Genomic DNA, 20,343 nt, shown 5'->3' with positions numbered 1-20,343 from the left:
AAATCATTTACACCCCCCAGCTTTACTTTAAAAATCAAACTCCCCCCTCAATTTTGAACAACAGACATTCTCCCCCCTTTATCCTAATTGACTTTTTGAAATGCCTATTTTATCCTTACATTATTAACTTATGTTTTCTTTTTTTACTTCTTTAAAATCATGTTATTTTTCATTTTTTCATTTATGTAACAAATTTCTTATAAAAAAATTAATATTATCTTCTAGGCAAAGTAAAAAGTGAGAAATACTAATTGAGTATGTAAGTTAATGATGTTCTATAATAAAATAAATTAGCAGAATAAACAAAAAATTACTTTTATTAAAAATAATCAAAACTTTAATATTTATTTATACAAGTGAAAAATAACAGGTCATAATAACTTTATAAATATATTTCTATGTAGGTAATGCAAAAACAATTAAAAAAATAGAGGTAAATTTTTAAAATTTATTTGTACTTACTGTAAATGAATTTTATTATAATTTAAGAAATATTCCATTCGAGACAACCAAAACTTGTTTAATTATATAAACAATAGAGAATAAGAGAGAAGTCAAACTTAAATATACACACGCGCATATACATACACATATACATACTTACTGCATATAATGTTGAAATAACAATCATAAAAAATAGCATTATATTTTTGTTATAAATTCATAAAAGTATTATTCTACTTATAATGTTAATAAACTTAAAATAAGAATCTATAAATACCTAGATTTCAGGTGGAGGCTGTATATATACTTGGAGTATTACATAAATGGAGGATTGAAAAAAATAAGGGTGAAATAGTCATTGCATAGGATAAAGGGGGAGAGTGTCTATTGTTCAAAGTTGAGAGGGGGGTTTCATTTTCAAAGCAAAGTTGGGAGGTGTAAATAATTTTCACCCATTTTTTATAATTTTGTGTTATTATATTATTTTACTACATTAAAAAATTTAAAAAATTAAAGATCCATGAAGCTTACGCCCCATGCCTCCAAGCTTATGTCTTACCCCGTATTAAATAAAACGCCCCGCTTTTAAAACTATATAAATTCTTGAGCTTGCCTACTATGTGATAAACAAATGTATCTTCATCTTAAAGTGAAGAGCTACTATTATAATTAAAAAAGATATTCAAAGAAAGAAAAGTAAAAGGAATTTTAGAAAAGTAAAAGGAATTTCTTTCGTTTCATCTTTTTGGGACAGATCAACAAAATAAGTAAGTCTATATGATTATTTTGAACGGTTATTTTCTTGTTAGTCTATATGATTATTTTGAACGGTTATTTTCTAAAGTTAAAAGCAGAAAAGTTTTATCTTTTTGAGATAGATCAACAAAATAAGTTAAAAAGATATTCAAAGAAAGAAAAGTAAAAGGAATTTCTTTGGTTTCATTTTTTTGGGACAGATCAACAAAATAAGTTAGTCTATATGATTATTTTGAACGGTTATTTTCTTGTTAGTCTATGTGATTATTTTGAACGGTTATTTTCTAAAGTTAAAAGCAGAAAAGTCATATCTTTTTGGGATGGATCAACAAAATAAGTTAAGTCTATATGATTATTTTAAACGGTTATTTTCTAAAGTTAAAAAAGCAGAAAAGTCAGAGTTTCTTATCCTTTTGCTTACACAATTATTCAAAAAAGACAAATAGAAGCACCAGAGGAATATAAGAAAGTAGGTAGGCATAATTAACCTTCGTCGCCAACACTCTTCATAAGAAAATGACATTTTCAATTAAGAAAAAAAAAATCTATTTTATCTTGATTCGTTGAAAGAATGATGCAAAAATTATAATCCTGTCTCAATTTATGTGATACTTTTCTTTTAAAGAATGAAATCTTTTTTATATTTAGTAACAATTTAAATTGAAACTTTCAATTTACCCTTAATGAGAAGATTTTTAGTTACACAAGTATCTATGACATATTATAGATCACAAATTTTGAAAGCCTTTATTCATTCTTACACTCTATGTCTAGTTAAACACATTTATATAAATTAACGGAAAAAATATATATTTTGGCAAGCAAAGATCAGCAATCCAAGGCTTGAGGAGCAGCCCGAAAAAGGAAAAGTCATGGAGACGACAATATAAACAGTTTTAAAATGAAATTCGCCTTCATAAAAGAAAAAATCAAATTTGGTGATTCATCACCCATCTAATAGCTATTTTTTCGGGCAATAGTCAATAGTCGCAGTGAATCCCCTTGTTAAGTAGCCTTTTTCGATTGTTTCAATTGTAATTACAATATAATTCATTTGATGACCGTTTTAATCGATTCAATTTGCAAAATAGGATGGAAATCAAGATCCCAAAACTTCTTTATTCCAGAAAGAGGCTTACTTTATTACAAATCTCACAAGTAGATATTCTTTGGGTGATTAAAAAAAATTACACCAACACTATATATAACTTAAACTTTTTTTTAATCGTAAATCAATGTGATTTTCATACTTTTATATTGTTGCAAGGTGGTAATCTCCTCCTAATTACGGTTAATAGCATATATGAGAACTTAAACACAGCAATTTCGATGTCACAAAGTAGAAAGTAATAGCTCGTTTTTGGTAAAATCTCCTCTTTTTTAAAAAAGCACTTTTAACAGAAAAAACGGTTAATAGCATAATTAAAAAAGCACTGAGAATACTTAACATTTTCTCAAAAGTACTTTTCAAAAAAGAGTTTTGGGCAAAAAGCTATTTTTTTACCGAAAAACCTGATTTTCTCTGTTATTTTCTCAAACACCTCACTTTTTTTCAAATAAGTATTTATTGAAAAATAAAGTATTTTTTAAAAATAAATTTGTGAAAGTATAAGTACTCCCTCCCTCTTAAGTATTTAACTTTCCTTTTAAATCTATTTCTGAATGTAGTAATTTTCTAATTCTAACATTGTAACATGTGTTACGAGTTAGTTTATAACATTTAAAAGCATTTTAGTAAATTACACATTATTTTGGTTTAAAATTATTATCTAGTTAAATTAGGACAATTAATTTGAGAAGAAGGTATAAAGAAATTAAAATCACCAAATTCATTTAAACTTGTGACATTACAGTTCAATTCTACGCTCATGACAATGGAGTTGTCCTTACACGCAGGATCAGAATAGGTTTGAGTTTGGATACACGCAGGATCAGTATAGGTTTGAGTTTGTCACAACCCAATAATTTTGGTTCAAACTCTGTATTTGTGATAAAATATAATCTAATATCTAGAAATAATCTTTCCAGAACCAGTATGCACAAAAATTATGTCCAAAACTCATGAATTAAAAATTTCGCTACGCTTGTTCCACGCATAAAACGGAAAAGGGCGAAATTTCCCGACTTTAAAAAATTCATAAAATTTTGTAAGTAGTGAATTACCTTAAATATACCCTTGTGTCTAATGTTGCCATTTTTAACAATATTTTACCCTCAAATAATTTTTTACCCACTAAAAGAACCCAACCCGACTTGAATTTTTTTTTCCAAACTAATACGGAAATTTTTATTTTTTTTTGCAAAAAAAAATCTTGTATTATACTAAAAAATTTGATTTTATAAAAAATAAAAATAAATTTGAAGACACTTTTATAGATTGTCCACTTTAGCATGATATTTTTCAAGAAAAAAAAGACAGTGAATTACCTTAAATAGTTGCCATTTTTAACAATATGTTCCATTAATTTTCACTTAGCTATTAATTAAAAATAATTTTCACTTTTTGTCCAAAAAAGACAAACTGTTTTTTTCTTGTTTTACCTTAGCATTAATTAGTCATTTCCAAATCGTTTTGCAAGTCTAATGAGACTACATACCAATTAATATGGTTATTATAGTAAAATACATTATTATAATAAAATAGATACTTCATTTATTAATTCTTAAGGGGCGTGAAAAATCAAAAGTGGACAAGTAAAAGCGAACGGACGGACTAGAAGAAAAAAACGTGCACTTTAATTGTTTCACGTTTAAACGTTTAACCCGTTACATTAATTACTAGTATCAAGGTTAAAAATGGTTCAGAATAAACCCAAAAAAAAAAGGACAGATTAAATATATTATTCAACCAATGTCTCTTCCGTGTGTTCCCTAGTTAGCAAAAGGGACTGTTTCGCGTTTTGTCCATTTAATAATTTCCATATAAACTTCTCCCATTAGTAAAAGTAGACAAAATTATAATAGGAAACCATATAATATAATAATTTCTTATGGTCCCAATATAATAATTTCTTACGCTAAAAACTTTTAAAAACCATAATAATTAGACTTCAATCAAAGACTCATTTAAAACATAAAAATAACTCTCTCTTTCTCCGTCATCAATTTATATATAATAACGTATAATTAAACTTTTCTCAGCAAAATTAAGTTGCAATTCTCATTCAAAACCATTCCAAATCTCTATCAATTGACTCCAAATTTTTAGCCAACCTACTTAAATTATTTCCATCAAGTTTAATTAAATAACACTATAGTCCAAATTTCTCTACAAAATAAAATTCAAATATATATACTTCTTCAAACTTGTTTAACAATAGCGAGTTACCTTCTTTGAAATTAGTACTCTGAATATGATTTGAACTTCAAATACAATAACAAATCAAGTCTGTCAACTAATAATCAAAAGTCAGCTAGATTAAAGAAGAGAAATTGGGACGTGATCTATCTATTAAATTATACTCCCTTCGTCTGATATTAGTTGTCATATTTCGCGTGTCCAGAGTTGATTTGACTAATTTTTTGAATTAAATTGGTACATCAAAAGTACTGTAAGTTACAATTTTTCTCATATCAATATGGTGAAAAATTATACATTAAAATACTGATCAGAGTTCATGTACTTTGACTATAACAAAAAAAAAAGAAAAAAAAAAAAGGAAAGTTTGACAACTAATAGGGGGAGAAGGAAATAATATAATATGGCAATCCGCATAAAAGCCCAAAATTATGGTCTTATTTTTGGTAATAAGCTTGGGGTGGGGGTGTAAAATCTCATATTATTATAGAAAACCTTATAGTACTATGGAATATAATAAATATCTTACGATAGACTTTAATCAAAGATTCATTTAAACCATAAAAACAAAACTCTCTCTCTCCTTCATCAATTTTCTCCATTATTTTCTCTCTCTTTTGTCTCCACTCGACTTCTTTCTCCATCCATCAATGGGGAAGAAAAAAATAACAACTCTAAGAGATCTCATAGGTGCCATTAAAGACAAAGCTTCACAATCCAAAGCTACTTTCCTTTCAAAACCAAGTAATCTATCTCTCCACCTTGCTGTCCTACGCGCCACCACTCACGCGCCGTCATCACCACCTGAAGACCACCATGTCTCAACCCTTCTCAACCTCGGTGACAGCTCACGCGCGACCGCTTCAACCCTAATCACCATCATTATGGACCGTTTACAACGTACCGGAGACTCCAACGTTGCCCTAAAATGCCTTTTAATTATTCACCAAATAATTAAACGTGGTCCCTTTATATTACAAGACCAACTTTCTGTTTTTCCGACCACTGGTGGACATAACTACCTTAAGCTCTCCAACTTCAAGGACAGTGCTACCACCGCCACGTGGCAAGTTTCAGCATGGATAAGATTTTACGCTAGATATATTGAAACCCTACTTTTTACGTCAAGAACTTTGGGTTATTTTCTTTCATGTTTATCGTGCAGTGCACAAAAAGATAAACGAGAAGAAAAAATTTCGTGTTTCTTGAATTCTGATTTAATCAGAGACGTTGATTCTTTAGTTCAGTTGATTGAAGAAACATGCAAAGTACCTGATTCACTCCTTTTAGAAGGTAATAAATTGTTGTACGAGGTGGTTGGATTATTGTGTAATGATTATTTATCGACAGTTAATGAGTTGTTATTACGACTAGGTGAGTTTAAGGAAAGACTGAGTTGTTTGAGTTTTGGTGACTCGGTTGAGTTGGGTTGTATTTTGAAGAGATTAGAAGGATGTAAAGAGAGATTATCTGTTTTAATTTCAGTTCAAAAGCCATCAACTGAGTTATTATGGATCTTGGTTAATGAGTTGAGAATGAAAATTGAGGATTTGAAGGTTGAAAAAACGGGTCCAAAGTTGTTAACGTTTGGAAAATCAAGTGAGTCGGCTCGGTTTGGTAACCGAGTTATGAAATTTGGTGAATCGGTTCAGTTTTCATCAGGAAGGTATGAGATGAATAATTTACCTCTTATGCTTGTAGAAGGAAGAAGAAATTGGAGAAATTAAAGTCCAATAAAAAATCAATATTTTATAATTTTCAAAATTGGAGTTTTTTTTTTTTTTTTTTGCTCTTTTTGGTTCAGAGTGAATTTGTTAATATGGTTGAGTTTAATTTTGTGGAAGTAATAGCATATTTGTAACAATATACTAGAACTGCTATATATATATATATATATATATTTTTTTTTTTTTGGTTGAATTTGATCTATTCCCACCAACTTTTTTGTACATATATACGGTAATACATTTATCCCAATTTTGGATTTCGATTGTATTCCATGTTTCTCTCTTGTACATTATTTTGTTTACATCTATTTGTGAATAAATTTTCTTCAAATGCTTTTTAGTGCTTTGTGTTAGTAGGTCAAAAATTTGAATATGGTTATTTAATATATATTCAATATTTTATAATTTTTGGCACGTGATTCCATTTCGGAACAATTTCAGATATGCGATGTGTGAAGTATAATATGCTCGAAGTTCATGTATTTCTGCTGATAATCATATGTGCTTGAACTTCAATCATATGAAATTTCAAATATAATGTTCGAAACCTAATTTCAAATACCTTAAAGTTGTTCTGAAGTGAGTAAACTTGTAAATTCTTTTGCACTTCAAATATGGCTTAAATAGCGATTCCAAAATCATATATGTGCACTTTCTGGTTCGAGCTGTTATGAAATAAGTCAAAGTACATATGTCCTCACACTCATTCTGAATTTGCTGTATCCAAATGATAAATTTGCCTATGTTATGTGCACGGAGAAATGATTGAACAAAATGGACCGTTGTAATGCCACTTTATACAGAGAATGCTTGTTTGTCAGAATGTTAGTATATTATTGCATAGGAATTGTTTCTACTATTGGAACAACATGGCCCCCTTGTCGGTTTTTACCGTTGAAGAACTTTGTTTCACCCAAAAGAGTGCTTTTTTTTTTTTTTTGGCAGGGAGAACTTTATCTAAAATTGAAACTCTTTTATGCAAACTCGAATTAATTGAGTTGTAAATTAAGTGCTAGATACTTCATACTTTAAGTGGAATCAAAGAATTGACTAGTAGTAGCCTCATGCTAGCAACACTCGATACGATACTTCTATTGAATCATAGTTTTTGGGTTTTAGATTTAGTGAAAAGGGCTCTAAATCTTTACATGAGCAAGCACGAGAGAAGCGGAGCACAAAATTAATATTTCCTCGACGATAAAATATAACAGTCATCAGAGATAGACCTTATCAGTAATTTTACTTAGATTTTGTATTTGTATTGGAAAATTCATTAAGATCTAAGTCACATAATGTGTATATTGTGTCCAAAGTGTTCTAATGACTTGACTATTTCCGAAATACGACAATGTACAACCAAACCGAGAGTATAATTGTATAAAGTACTTGTGAAAGAGGAAGCTTCGTTTCTCACGACTGAGAGTTTTTATTATTATAAAGAAAGTGGCCATAAAATAATATATTAGTAAGTCAGATTATATTCTGAAAACCTAGTGGTTCCATGGTGGTACATATGAATATGGTCCAATTGCTCAATTTTTTTGCAGAGCGCCTTAAAATATAAAACAGGTTATCAACTTGTGTATGATTTAATCAAATTTTGATTTCAAAGCAAATTAAATATTACTCCGGTTCTTATCCAAAGAAGAAATTAAAACAGAAACATAACTACATAAGTGGTGACAAAATAATAAAATAAATAATACTACTAGCATCTTCATGTCTCTAGTTGTACTTCAAATAAATGATGCCAGTGCAATTTTTGTTTTTTAATTATTACAAACAAACAATATTCGTTTTTCTCTCTTAATATAACAAAGGACACCCAATTTAATTAAGAGAAAAAACATAATTTAGTTCTGTTTTAAGTTGAATGTCGATATTGGGGAGGTACTACCTCAAAAGTCAAAAGGAAGACTTTCAACTTCCTTTTTTTCTTTAATTATCCCCTATTGGAAGCACACTGATCTCAACAAATCCAGTCGAATAGATTTACTAAGAGAGTGCAACTCTTTGACCATAAGTTCTCAGCTTTTCAAGATTATAGGGTGTATTCGATAAAGACGAAAACTAATTTTCTCATGTTTTTTATGCGTATATATTCAATCATTTGACTTCTTCATGTGCCTATTTATTTATATTTTAATTTTTTTAGTGAAATTTTTTAATTCGCCACTGTCAGTCTGTCACTTTACTCCCAAATAAGGTGTACAGTCGAATAGAAGGAAAAACTATCACTTGAGTGCAACACATGAAAAAATTAATGCCACAGACACATGTTAAAACATTAAGGAAAAAACGACAAAAGTTATTAATTGGGATAGGATAATCTAGATCTGTGAAGTTGCCAAACAAGAAGTAACAAAATAATTTTTTGATCGTTACCAATTAAGATTGTAAAAACAAGTTGACTAGATCTAGGTTCGTGAAGTTGCGTTAGAGGACCACTTCTGTATTTGTCCCTTTGCTTTTTTATAAGACAGTGATGTGAGTCTGTGGCGTACTCTTTTTTGACTATTGTGTAAAGTAATCCTTAACTACTACAAAGAGTTGGATAGCCCTTCATATGGATTGGTCATTAATTTTTGTCCCTCAAATCGCTGGTCTTTAATTTTTGCTCCTCAAATTGCTGGTCTTTAATGCCCCTATTTTCCATTTAATGAAAATTTGTAGGCCAAAGTACCCTTATTTGGTGATATATGAAATCAGAGATTCTGAGCTCTAATCCCAGCAGAGTAAAAAAAAAATAACAATTTCGCAAGACAAGGTTTTCATGTAAAACTATGCCTATTCGGGTAAAGTTATACCTTAAGGCATAGTTCAGTAGCATTCAAAACTATGCCGGGCAAGGCATAGTTTTGTAGGATAACTTAATTTCTACAGAGCTATGCCAGACAAGGCATATTTTCTATGTTAGCATAGTTTTGTAGAAATTAAGTTATACTACAAAACTATGCCTTCCGGCATAGTTTTTATCTAACTTTGCCCGAATAAGCATAGTTCTATGAAAACCTTGCATTGCGATTTTTTTTTTTTTTTTTTTTTACTCTGCTGGGGTTCGAACCCAGAATATCAGGGGTATTGTTGATCACTTTTTTATTACTTAAAGTGTCAATGGACAAAAATTAAAGATCACCCCCAAGATAGGGACAATCGTGCGAATTGCCCTAACTATTATGGAGAAGGCCCAAATACTGTGGGCAATAATCGGGCCTTAATATTGAAGTCCAGAACTCCTAAGACTTCATGATCTTTAAATGTCCAGAAAAAGATCATATTCATGGGCTGGGCCAAAGCCTGGATATTTTAGCCCTGAATCTGGAGGGTAAGATCTCTCCTCCTCAGCAAAAGGGCACCGCGAATTGCCCTTCGTTGGGGTGCTTTAAATTTTGCCTTCATATTTGAAATCTTTAAATTTTGCCCTTCGCATAAACCCATAGGTTCCAGGTTCGAACCCACGCGTTAGTCAAAATTTTAAAAAAAATTCGCAAGGCAAGTTTAAATTTCGCTATGCCCCCAACGCATACAACATGAAGGAATTACAAAGTTATGCCGACCCCATACTTATGCCTTATGGGAAGACTTGGCATAAGTATGCGGTCCGGATAACTTTGATAATTCATTCAAAAGTTTATCTTGGGATCCCGCATAAAAGTTTGCCCATTAAAAGTATGCCCCCACCGCATAACTTTGAAGGAATTACAAAGTTATCTGGACCGCATACTTATGCCTTATGGGCGACTTGGCATAAGTATCGGTCCAAGATAACTTTGATAATTCCTTCACAGTTATCCGGTCCGATAAAAGTTTGCCCATTAAAAGTATGCCCACCGCATAACTTTGTGAAGAATTATCAAAGTTATTTAACCCGGCATACTTATGCTAAGTCTGCCCATAAGGCATGAGTATCTGCCGGTCCCGTATAAATGTGTAATTCCTTAACAAAAGTATCGGTCCGCATACACGCGACCCAAACCTTGTCTTGCAATTTTTTTTTTAATTTATGCTTGAGCGGGGTTCGAACTCAACCTCATTATTTTGCCGAAAGCTCAAAGTTGCAATGCGAAGGGCAAAAATTAAAGACCAAAGAATATGAGGGCATAATTTAAAGATCACAAATATGAAAAAAAATTTAAAGACCACCCCAAAAGAAGGGCACTCCGTGCAAAAAAATGTTGTAAAAGAATGTGTATATCCAACGCAAAATCTCAAAATTATTTTAATCCCTTTAATTCGTGGGTCATTTTCACTTTACCCTATTTTGTGCTGGTTTTAATTTTTGGCCTTCAAATAGGCTGGTCTTTAATTTTTTTCCCTTAAAAGTTGAACTTATGTCTATAGGGGCATAAGTTACGCATCATAATATCCACAAGTTATACCAGCGCTCTTAAAGAACTCATGCCCCTATAAGCATAAGTTCTTTTTTGAAGGACAAAAATTAAGAACCAGCCCCTTTTAAGGCAAATAATTAAAGACCAGTCCATTTGAAGGGCAAACCGCGCAATTACTTGTTAATTTTGTTCTAAGGAATACACGTGGATTTGATGTCTTCTTCTTTTCTTCTGTAGTAGAGATTAGAGAGATAAGATTCAGACACAGAGAAGACTAGAGTTAGAATAAAAGTTGATTTTGATATCATGTGAAAGAATCTGAACATCCAACAGAAAATCTTAAGGCAATAGGTGGAGTAGCTTTAACAAGACCACTAAAATTCCTTTAGAAATCTTACACTACTGATGAGGGACAAGTTCTCCAATATCTTTTTCTTTATTTTTTTCACGTGGTTTCCGCGAGTTCTCGTAATCTTATTTAACTTCCTGTGTATATAAACGAATGATATGGTATTTCACAATATTGGCCGATCATGATGGTTATAATGTCATAAACGAAACAGGACCAATAGTTGTCCAATGAAATTTGCTTAACAAATCAATATATGATGTAATTGGTCACTTTCACTTATTAATTCTTTATGGTATTAAGTGTGTACTTGGTTTAAATAAAGCCCGAATCACCATTTGAAGTTTATAAGTTTCGAATTTTAAAATTTGACATTTGTTGAGTTCGTAATTAAATATGCATGTCAATAAATTTCTTAATACAAATATAAGGTCTAAGCAAAAGCTACGGAATACGTACTTAAAATTATAACTTCATCCCTCTATAAATGTATTTTTTTACTTCTCAAAAAAAAAAAAATAATAACGCTATATATTTGGCTCGAATCCAAATCTTTCAACTATTTCATGAAATGTGTTTATCATCAGCTGATTAAGAATTTTTATGTTTACATTTCACTGATTCATTTTCAAGATACAAAAATACATAGCAATCGACTTCATTTAAAATTTATACATATGTTGCTGCTTACTTTGGGTACGAAAGAAAATTACAACTACCTTAGACTGAAAAATTAGTGCACAAAATTTCGAGGACAATATCCAATTTTCTTGTTATTGTCTTTTTCGTCATCATTAATACTTGGGAAAATTCATGGCCATTTCTATGAAGTCAATTGACTAACATCGTCCCATTTCCTTACATGCATTGTTGCCTTCTCTGCCTGCATTTTGAACAAAAGAATTTTTCAATATCAGATCACTTAAAAAATAATTATAAGTAACTGCTGAAAAATAAGGTGAGATTTGTAACATGATAATAAGTAAGTTACCCACTCCAACATATTAAAATACACTAAAAATATATATAAAAAATATTTACTTAGTCCACGTTACGTGTTAGCTCCAAGTATATATCTCTTCTCATACTCTCATCTGTCCCCATCCTATGTAAACTTAAGCTATCAAATTTCCTGAGGTGACATACATAAGTATTCTTTCATTCTTAATTAGAGGCCTTGCAATTAAATTAAGAAAATTGAGTTTTCTTTGGTAAAGAGTGATTTACCCTCCTCCAAAGTGAAATTTATGGACGCGAATTCAGATTAGTTAGAGCCCCAAAGTAGATACTAAACACCGGGTGAGAAACAAAAAAGAAAAAGCGTACACTATTCCTATCGGTTAAAGAATGGAACATCAAATTCAAATTAAGCAAGCTAAAGTGGAACAGAGGGAGCAAATAAGAGGAAAATAAAAATTTTTGAATATGAAATATGTTACCTCTTTATTCCAATCACATCTAATTGTGATTATAGCCAATATCAAAGTCTGAACTGCAGTTCCACCAAAGATCATTCCAGCCCATATTCCCTATAGAAACATTTTCATTAGCGTATGTTCACATTTAATTTCTACTTAAAATATGAAACCCTTTCATCATATCTCACCCTTATTTACCATTTGAAAAAAAATATTCAAATTCAAAATTTTCACTGTCAAATTTTTTAATTCCCTGTATACCAATTTATGCAGCACAAAAACCATTTTTAGAAAGAATTTGTAAAATATGAGGGACATACCATGACACCATAGTGGAAACCCCATCCCATAATAAAGCCAAGAGGAACTCCAAGTACATAATAGCAGCCCAAGTTTATGTATGCAACATATGCTTGCCATCCAGATCCAACAGCAACCCCTGTAAATATCCAAAAAATAAATTAAATAAAGAAAATAAACATAGAAACTCTCAAATCATTGTTTATATCGTATATCAGAGGCGGATGCAGAATTGAAAGTTTATGGGTTCCTATCGTGAGCTAAAATTAATATTACACTATAACTAAATTCACAACTATGTATACGATCTAAACAAAAGCTACTGGTTTACATGAATAAACAACCTACACGCTAGATCTGCCCCTATCATGCATGTCATGTAAATGGTACTACATGAAAAGCCGGTGAATTTAGAATCTAGAGTTAGTGGGTTCTATACATTTCAACTTTTTTCTTTCGTATACATAATTTGAAGTGAAAGTAATGAGTTTAATTGAACACACACAACATATTCTAAATCTGCCTCTGATGAAAAGAAGGTCTAATTAACCTAACTTTAGTACAAAAAATAAGAAAGAGAATATATATAGTAGCAAATTTTTTACTATGAATTTACCTGAGAGAATGGGCTGAACACTGTTGAGGAGAACAGTGAAGGCTAAGATAATAGCGAGTTTATGAACAGCTTCAAGAACAGGTTGGCTAGTGGAGAAAATTAGAGCAAGTTCATTGTGGAAAAATATGATCAAAATCCAGAAGAATAAACCAATCACTATTGATTGTGTCACTGCTACTGCTGTTGCAAACTTTGCCCCTTTGCCATTTCCAGCTCCCAACTCATTTGCTACCCTTACTCTGCGTCAACGGGTACAATTGAACTCAATATTTTACACATAATATAAATACATATATTTTGAAAAAAGAAAAAGATATTTAAATTTTGAACCAAATAATTTTTATACGATAAATCAAATTTAAATTTTGAAACCGTCTCTGCATGTCATGTACGAATTTAAACAAACGATAGAGAATAGTGAAAACAGCATCTAAAACTTGATTAATTATCTCACTCTTGGAGAGGGTCAAACATTGGACGTTAAAAAGATCGAAAATATTGCCATGGGTAAGGCAAGTAATCTATTTTCTTTACAATTTACTGTAATTCAGTAAATCATGACGGTTACTTATATTTATCTTTTAAGTAATCGGATAGCTTAAATTTCTTGTTATATGGTATTTTCTTAGTTAGGATATCACTCAGAATCATGTGTTGTTTGGACAAAATCTTTTTCAACTATAAAATGTTGTGGACCTTGTCTTGATAACATGTGATTCAATCATTGTTCTACTTTTCCCCATTTTGAAACTGTTAGAATCTGTCAGATGGCAAATTTCTGGTAACTTTTTGGATTCATACTATTTTTTGGACTCTGTACGTCCATTGCCTAACAGGCGAGGATTGACCCTATCAGCAATACTCTTTAAGGGAAATGAATAATGTTTTTACACTTTTTTCTTTTGTCATTTTCAATCGACTATTTTGAGTACTTTCAATGTATAAAATTTGTGACGGATCTCGTTTGGGTTCTTAATTCGCTATTCGATATCCATTTTGATGGCCTTACTAAGCCGAATTTTACGTCTCGTAGGCTCTATTAAAGGCAAAAGTTTCTCTAGCAGAATTTTTTCATTTCTTGAACTCGAATTGAGATCTGTGATTAAGGTGGAGCAATCTTATTTATCTCATCACTCCCCTTTGTTTTGTCATTTTCAATCCGACTATTTTGACTACTTTGAATATATAGGATTTTTTTTTTATGGAACTTTTCTTGGGGTTTTCTCACCCAACGTTAGGCACCCGTTTTGGTGGTCTCACTAATTGGTTTCGGGCCGTGTAAGGTTCCTTAAAAAAAAGGGGTTATGTATCGGCCTTTTTTCAATGTCATAACTCGAACCTGACATTTCTGAGATTAAAGATGAAGCGAACTTATCCATTTCAATTGGTGATATGAGTTTTAGCCCCAAACAAGTTCACACCCATTTACATTTATTTTATTACACAAGTCCCAGGTTTATGACCATTTTTTAATAATGGAATGTAAGTTTCAAGAATTAGGTCATGACTAAATTATCCTCATTCTCTAAGAGACATCATATGATTACATATCCAAAAGCTCGTAAACGTTAGAGAACTCCCAATTAATAAATTTTAATATTTCGATTCCGATAAATGGATATTATTAAGATAATTTTCAGAAAAAAGTGTATTTAGACAAATTTCCCAATTCCAAACAATTTGTGGACAGTATATTATAAGAGGTAGCATTTTTTGTTCCTATCACTAGCTTCTATATGGAAACAACAACAAAAAAATATGTGACAAAAGAAAAAGAAAAAAAAAAAAAAAAAAAAAAAACCTAGTTGTCTTTCAGCGTATCAAATGTAAGATCGAACCAACACCAGCCACTTATTTTCATAATAATGTATCCTATAATACTATAAAATATGGAATTATGTAAATGGAGAAACAATGAACATACCCAGTTCCCGCAAAGAATCCAAAAGGAATCATCAATTCCCAGCTGTTGATATTCATGCTGCAAGAATTAAATAAAATAAAAATAAGAAAAATAACATAGATTTAGTGTTATATTTGTGTTGGACAAATTAAAAAAAAACTTAGTATTGTCTTCTTTGCCGTAACTTATTTGTCGTATTGGCAAGTTGAAAGTACTTGGTCACTAAATTTGACTGAGACAACATTATGAGCTTGTCTTAGTATTCAAGAATATTGGCAAAGGCAGTGGTAATGATAATGACAATGACAACATTAACAAAAGTTAATTTTATTTTTTTTTGGCTCATTTAACTTGTTAATTTAAATTTGTTTGTGTTGTCATTAACAAGTTAAAGAACAAGTAAAAGACGGAATGGTCGAATTAATCATGCAGCTAATTAATGACGTAGTATAATTATCATTATCATTAGTGCCGTAATTTGTTGGTCTACTTGTCTATATTTTTTTAAACGTGTGATCAAGAAGAAAAGTTTACTTACCAGATGGATAATGCATCCAAAGCAATTTTAGCATTCTCCAAATTACCAGTCATCACAATTAGCACCTTGTAGTACCAGTTCTCCAAGCTGTTCCATTTGCACCAAAATGAAAGATAAGAAAAGAAAATTAAACCATTAAGCAATTGCGAATATATCAATGAAATAAGTACATAAGCAAATAGATAAATCTCTTAAAGTATCGGATTCAAGCCTTGAAAGTGGAAAATTTTTTAGTAGAGAGGATTGTTTCCTTAATAGACCTTATGCAACCCAAATCCGAATTAATTGAATCAATAGGTTTCGAATATCAAATGATTAAATATAAAAATAGATAAACCATGACAGGATAGACAAATTTCGGTTTCCTGCTACTTAGGTGTTTTTTAGAATTAGAATACATATAAAAAGATGATGAAAAAGCAGCACCTTTTATTTCAGTAAGTAAAAAGCTGTTTTCATTTCAAACCAAACAAAAAATTAGCAATTTAACTTATGGTACGTTTTTCAGCTAACTAATCTCATTTTTACTAATGATGACACATAATTAATTTTTTTGGCCCGTAACTTCATAATGTAAAAAGACGTTTAAAAGTTTATGTACAGAAGAAGTTCAAGAGAGAAATAGAGTGCAGTGGCCACTTTATAAACCCGTCTTTAAAAAATAGCCACTGTCATAAAATTTCAAACTTCAGAGGAGAAATTCCATGAGAATGTCTTGTGTTCACACATGGAATCTGAAACTCCGTGATAGTAACTATTTTTCGATTGCGGAGGCTAAAAGGTGACTATTTGTGAATTTTACGCGAGTTTAACTCTAATACTCCATCTGTTTCAATTTATGTGAACCTATTTTCTTATTAGTCCGTGCCAAAAAAAAAATGACCTTTTTCTATATTTGGAAATAAATTACCTTTATGCAATGATTTATAGTCACACAAAATATATGTGACTCATTTTACACCACAAGTTTAAAAGTCTTTTCTACTTTCTTAAACTCCGTGCTCAGTTAAATGAGTTCACATAAATTGAAACGGAGGGAGTACAAGTTTAGAATTTATACCATAGCATGATTCCAGAAGAAAAAGAAAGCTTGAAGAAGTCCCAAAGCCCAGAAAATGCCTCCATGCTAAAACCGGTCCAAGAAAGTGGACAGCCACCACAAGTAGTATAACAAAATAGCACAGAAAATACCAGCCACCAAGAGAAATTCAAAGTAAGTGTTGTCCCAATAATGCCCAAATTAAACTTGCTAACAATTAGCCAACTTATCAACACATGGATAATGAAAGCCACAAAATTAGCCCAAGCAATCACATTGTTCTTCAATTGGCTTTGCAAGAACCTTTGCAATGGGAATTGAAATACAAAGCAAAAGTGCAATGGGATAAAGGCCAAAACCACGACCCCAGAGAGCTCTGCCACATCCTCTGGTTGCCCCAATAATTTCAAGATTGGTGTTGCAAAGAAAAAAATTGGCATCATTAGAATGCTACACAAGAAGAGTACTATCCAAGAGCGTTGCAAATATACCCCTAACATGTAGTATTTCTTGGCACCAAATGCTTGTCCACATAGTGTTTCCAATGCACTTGCCATTCCTAGCTGCACAATTTTCACCATTATAAGTTAGTACAATTCCTGTGTAACAACGAACAATAGAGCAAATTAGGTCCTCTGCCGGGGGCCAAGCTGCATGTAATCATGTAAGGAGTACTATCGAATCCCTCATAAGTATGATTCTTGAAAGAATAGTATATGGCTTATGTAGCAACAAACAATAATAAATGCGCTTCAATCCTAAGCAGATTAGTGTCAGCCAGGGACGGAACTGTAAGTAATGAAAGGGGTTCACTTGAATCATTCATTGGAAAGTTATATTGTAGCGCAAATATTTTTTGTGTAGCATAATATACAAAATATTAGGATTTCCTTTATATAAGGAAAGCTTCGAGTCTAATGTATAAAAGTGGTTCATAAATCAGTTTTAGGTTGCAGGTTCAAATCCCAAAAGGGTGAAAATTATGAATTTTTCAAATCTCCTTGTTAGAATTCCTGACTCCATCAGTTATATGAATTTTCACAATATACGCCATTCCATTTAAGTCCATCTCAGTGAAAAGACTCATTAAGAAGAAATGCATAAAGAGAATTCATATACCATAGGTTTTAGTTTCAACTGTGACATTGAAACGTGGTTGACTGGTTGACTCAGTTAAAACGCGTTATTAAAAGGGAAATTGCGTACCATGAGTCCAAAATCGAAGCCAAGAACAACATTACTAGCAATGGACATAGCAGCAAGTTCAAGATCACCAAGATGGCCAGCAAAAGCTTGAGTGATGACAAACATGGAGTAAGAGGCAATTCTACTAAAGATGGCTGGCCCAACTATATGCCATAGCTTCTTTGATTCTATGCAAAATCTTGTTGCAAAACTTTCATCATTTTGCTCTAAATAACTACTTTGGATATTATTAGAGGAGACATAATCTAATAAGGGCACTTTATGTTCCTCCAGTTTCCCATTCCTAGACATTTTTTCTTACCTATAAGGCTTTCTCTATCTTTATGCTCAACTAAAGAAGAGAGAGAGAGAGAGAGATAGAGAAGCCTTATAATAAGGAGATGAAATGATAGCAAGAGGAATTCATTCGTGGTGATAAAGCTTATATATAGTAGCCTATAGTCAGTAGAAGAACCCAAAAGAGAAAGCAACTTATTAGAAAATAAAATTGGAATGTTCTACTTAATTACGTTCTCTTGGAGTAATCATTTGTTCCTTTTCCTCTTTTTTCCTGCTAGTATATCACAATGGAGTATCCCACTCCGATGCAGATTCAAGATATGAAGTTTTCATAGTGACTTCAAATTAAAATACAATAATATTTTGATTTATTGAAAATATTTATGACTATTTAGTATATTATATATATTCTAGGCAAAATTATCGAATTCTCGTTAACAAATAAGTTGTGCTCTAGATCCGTCACGGTTCATCACGATCTATTACAAAGCATAAATATACATTTTGACTCACTATTTTAAAAGTACAATAAGTTCAGTATTAAAAAATTTAATGAATTTATCAAATTTAAATGAATTCAGCTTCATAGGTCGACAAAAGCTATACGTAAGTATGGAGTTCATGATTAGGATCAACAAAGCAAGTTGTCCACAGATTCTTGAAGGATAGTATACTAAATTTGATAAGTGGCGTATGACGGCTCAGCCCTTTTTTCTTTTCTTTTTTTAATTTATTCATTTGGTTATAATTTTTTTGGTATTTTCGTTTGTGGTGAGTTCACAAGATGATGTTTCTTCCCATCCACGTCTTTCAGCAGATTTTAGAAAGACACACGACAGAAGACCAAAAGGATCGAACTCTACCTTAAAATAATAGGAAGATAAACTAGGGAATTATGTATGAAGGGAGAAATATTCTTTTTCAATAACTAGAAAGGTTATAAAGTACTTTTAATATTTCAAAAACTTTTTAAAATGGGAAAATGGTCATATTTGCCCCGCTATTATTAGAAAAGGTTTATAATATCATTCATAATGTTATCAATTCATATGTGGCCTCGATGCCATAGTTGCTCAAATTTGCCCTTCATCCATTAACACCATCCATTTTATTAGTTACACTGAATATAAAAACTCACAACAGTTAACCCTTCTTCTTCCGTCACCGTCCAAGGTAACCAACATTATCACCATACATATTATCACCACCCACATTCGCTATCTCACTAGGATTGTAGAAGGTAAGGTTTAGCTCCCTTGCTGATACTTTTTCTTATTGAGGTTCTTTATATATTTTATTATCAATAAAACGCCACTAGACACTCTGTCTAGTGGTATATATTCGGGCAAAAAAAAAAAAATCACTATCAACATAAATCATCCCATCTTGCTTCTTTAAAAATAGAAATTAACAAAACACAATAAGATGAATGAGAAATACCTGAACTGTCATGGAGTTTCATATTCTATTGGTGAAATTTTAAGACATTGTCATAAAGTCTCACTTTTGAAATTGAAAATTCCATGACAACAGTCTATATTTTAAAGATAGGACACAAAGTAGCATATTACAAATATTTACGCCCTAGCTCTTCAATTTTATTTTTTGTATAAAAAAGTCGATGTCCTTGAGACACGCTTAAAAGCTGGCATCAATTCTCACCTAAACACTTCAAATTTGACCGTAACCATACCTTTTAAGAAATTCAAAGGCTGTTTACCTTTTAAGAAATTCAAAGGCTGTTTATCAAATTTATCGATTTTGGATCACAATTCTTACGAGATTTTAGAGAAATTATTTATACATACTAAATATAATATTTAATATAAATTTGAATTTGAATCAAAGCTACTAAAATCCACTAAATCGGTTCCCACATCTGAATCACTTAAAAAGTTTTTTTATTTAAAAACCAGGCACATGCTACGTATGAGGCCAAACTAAACCGTAGGAGTCGTCAGCTCTTTTGCCACTGGAACGAATAAGTTTGCAGGGATATATCATAAAAGCTACAATCTCCTTGGTTCAAGAAGACAAACCATTGCCAATTCACATGGACCAATCATATGTTGTGGGGCCCACGTTGATGATGTAATTGCTTACGAGGTTTTGCTTGTTTTGTTTTGTTTTGTGGCTAAT

The 20,343-nt window shown here is 31.4% G+C and overlaps 2 protein-coding genes across 3 annotated transcripts; one reads left to right on the top strand and one right to left on the bottom strand.

Annotated features, from left to right (window-relative positions):
• The first annotated feature begins 5,053 nt into the window (after positions 1 to 5,053).
• On the top strand, positions 5,054 to 6,411 carry LOC132058997 (putative clathrin assembly protein At4g40080). The gene has a single exon (XM_059451445.1). It carries the CDS (start codon positions 5,149 to 5,151, stop codon positions 6,223 to 6,225), a length of 1,077 nt encoding a protein of 358 aa, XP_059307428.1. The 5' UTR covers positions 5,054 to 5,148; the 3' UTR covers positions 6,226 to 6,411.
• A 5,028-nt stretch (positions 6,412 to 11,439) lies between these two features.
• Positions 11,440 to 18,373, bottom strand: LOC132058996 (protein DETOXIFICATION 27-like). Of its 2 annotated transcripts, XM_059451444.1 has the most exons (8): positions 17,926 to 18,356; positions 16,741 to 17,282; positions 15,681 to 15,767; positions 15,164 to 15,220; positions 13,240 to 13,478; positions 12,644 to 12,762; positions 12,345 to 12,434; positions 11,440 to 11,788 (listed from the first exon to the last, which is right to left on the bottom strand). In XM_059451444.1, the coding sequence occupies exons 1-8, from the start codon at positions 18,214 to 18,216 to the stop codon at positions 11,729 to 11,731; spliced, it is 1,485 nt and encodes a 494-aa protein (XP_059307427.1). In that variant the 5' UTR covers positions 18,217 to 18,356; the 3' UTR covers positions 11,440 to 11,728. The 2 variants fall into 2 exon arrangements, with proteins under 2 accessions (XP_059307427.1, XP_059307426.1); XM_059451443.1 differs by lacking the exon at positions 11,440 to 11,788 and having other exon boundaries at positions 11,843 to 12,434; positions 17,926 to 18,373.
• Between the last annotated feature and the right edge of the window lie 1,970 nt (positions 18,374 to 20,343).

This window comes from Lycium ferocissimum, chromosome 6 (assembly GCF_029784015.1).
Source record: "Lycium ferocissimum isolate CSIRO_LF1 chromosome 6, AGI_CSIRO_Lferr_CH_V1, whole genome shotgun sequence".
Classification (NCBI taxonomy): Eukaryota; Viridiplantae; Streptophyta; class Magnoliopsida; order Solanales; family Solanaceae; genus Lycium; species Lycium ferocissimum.
This window is presented reverse-complemented; position numbering and strand designations above follow the sequence as displayed.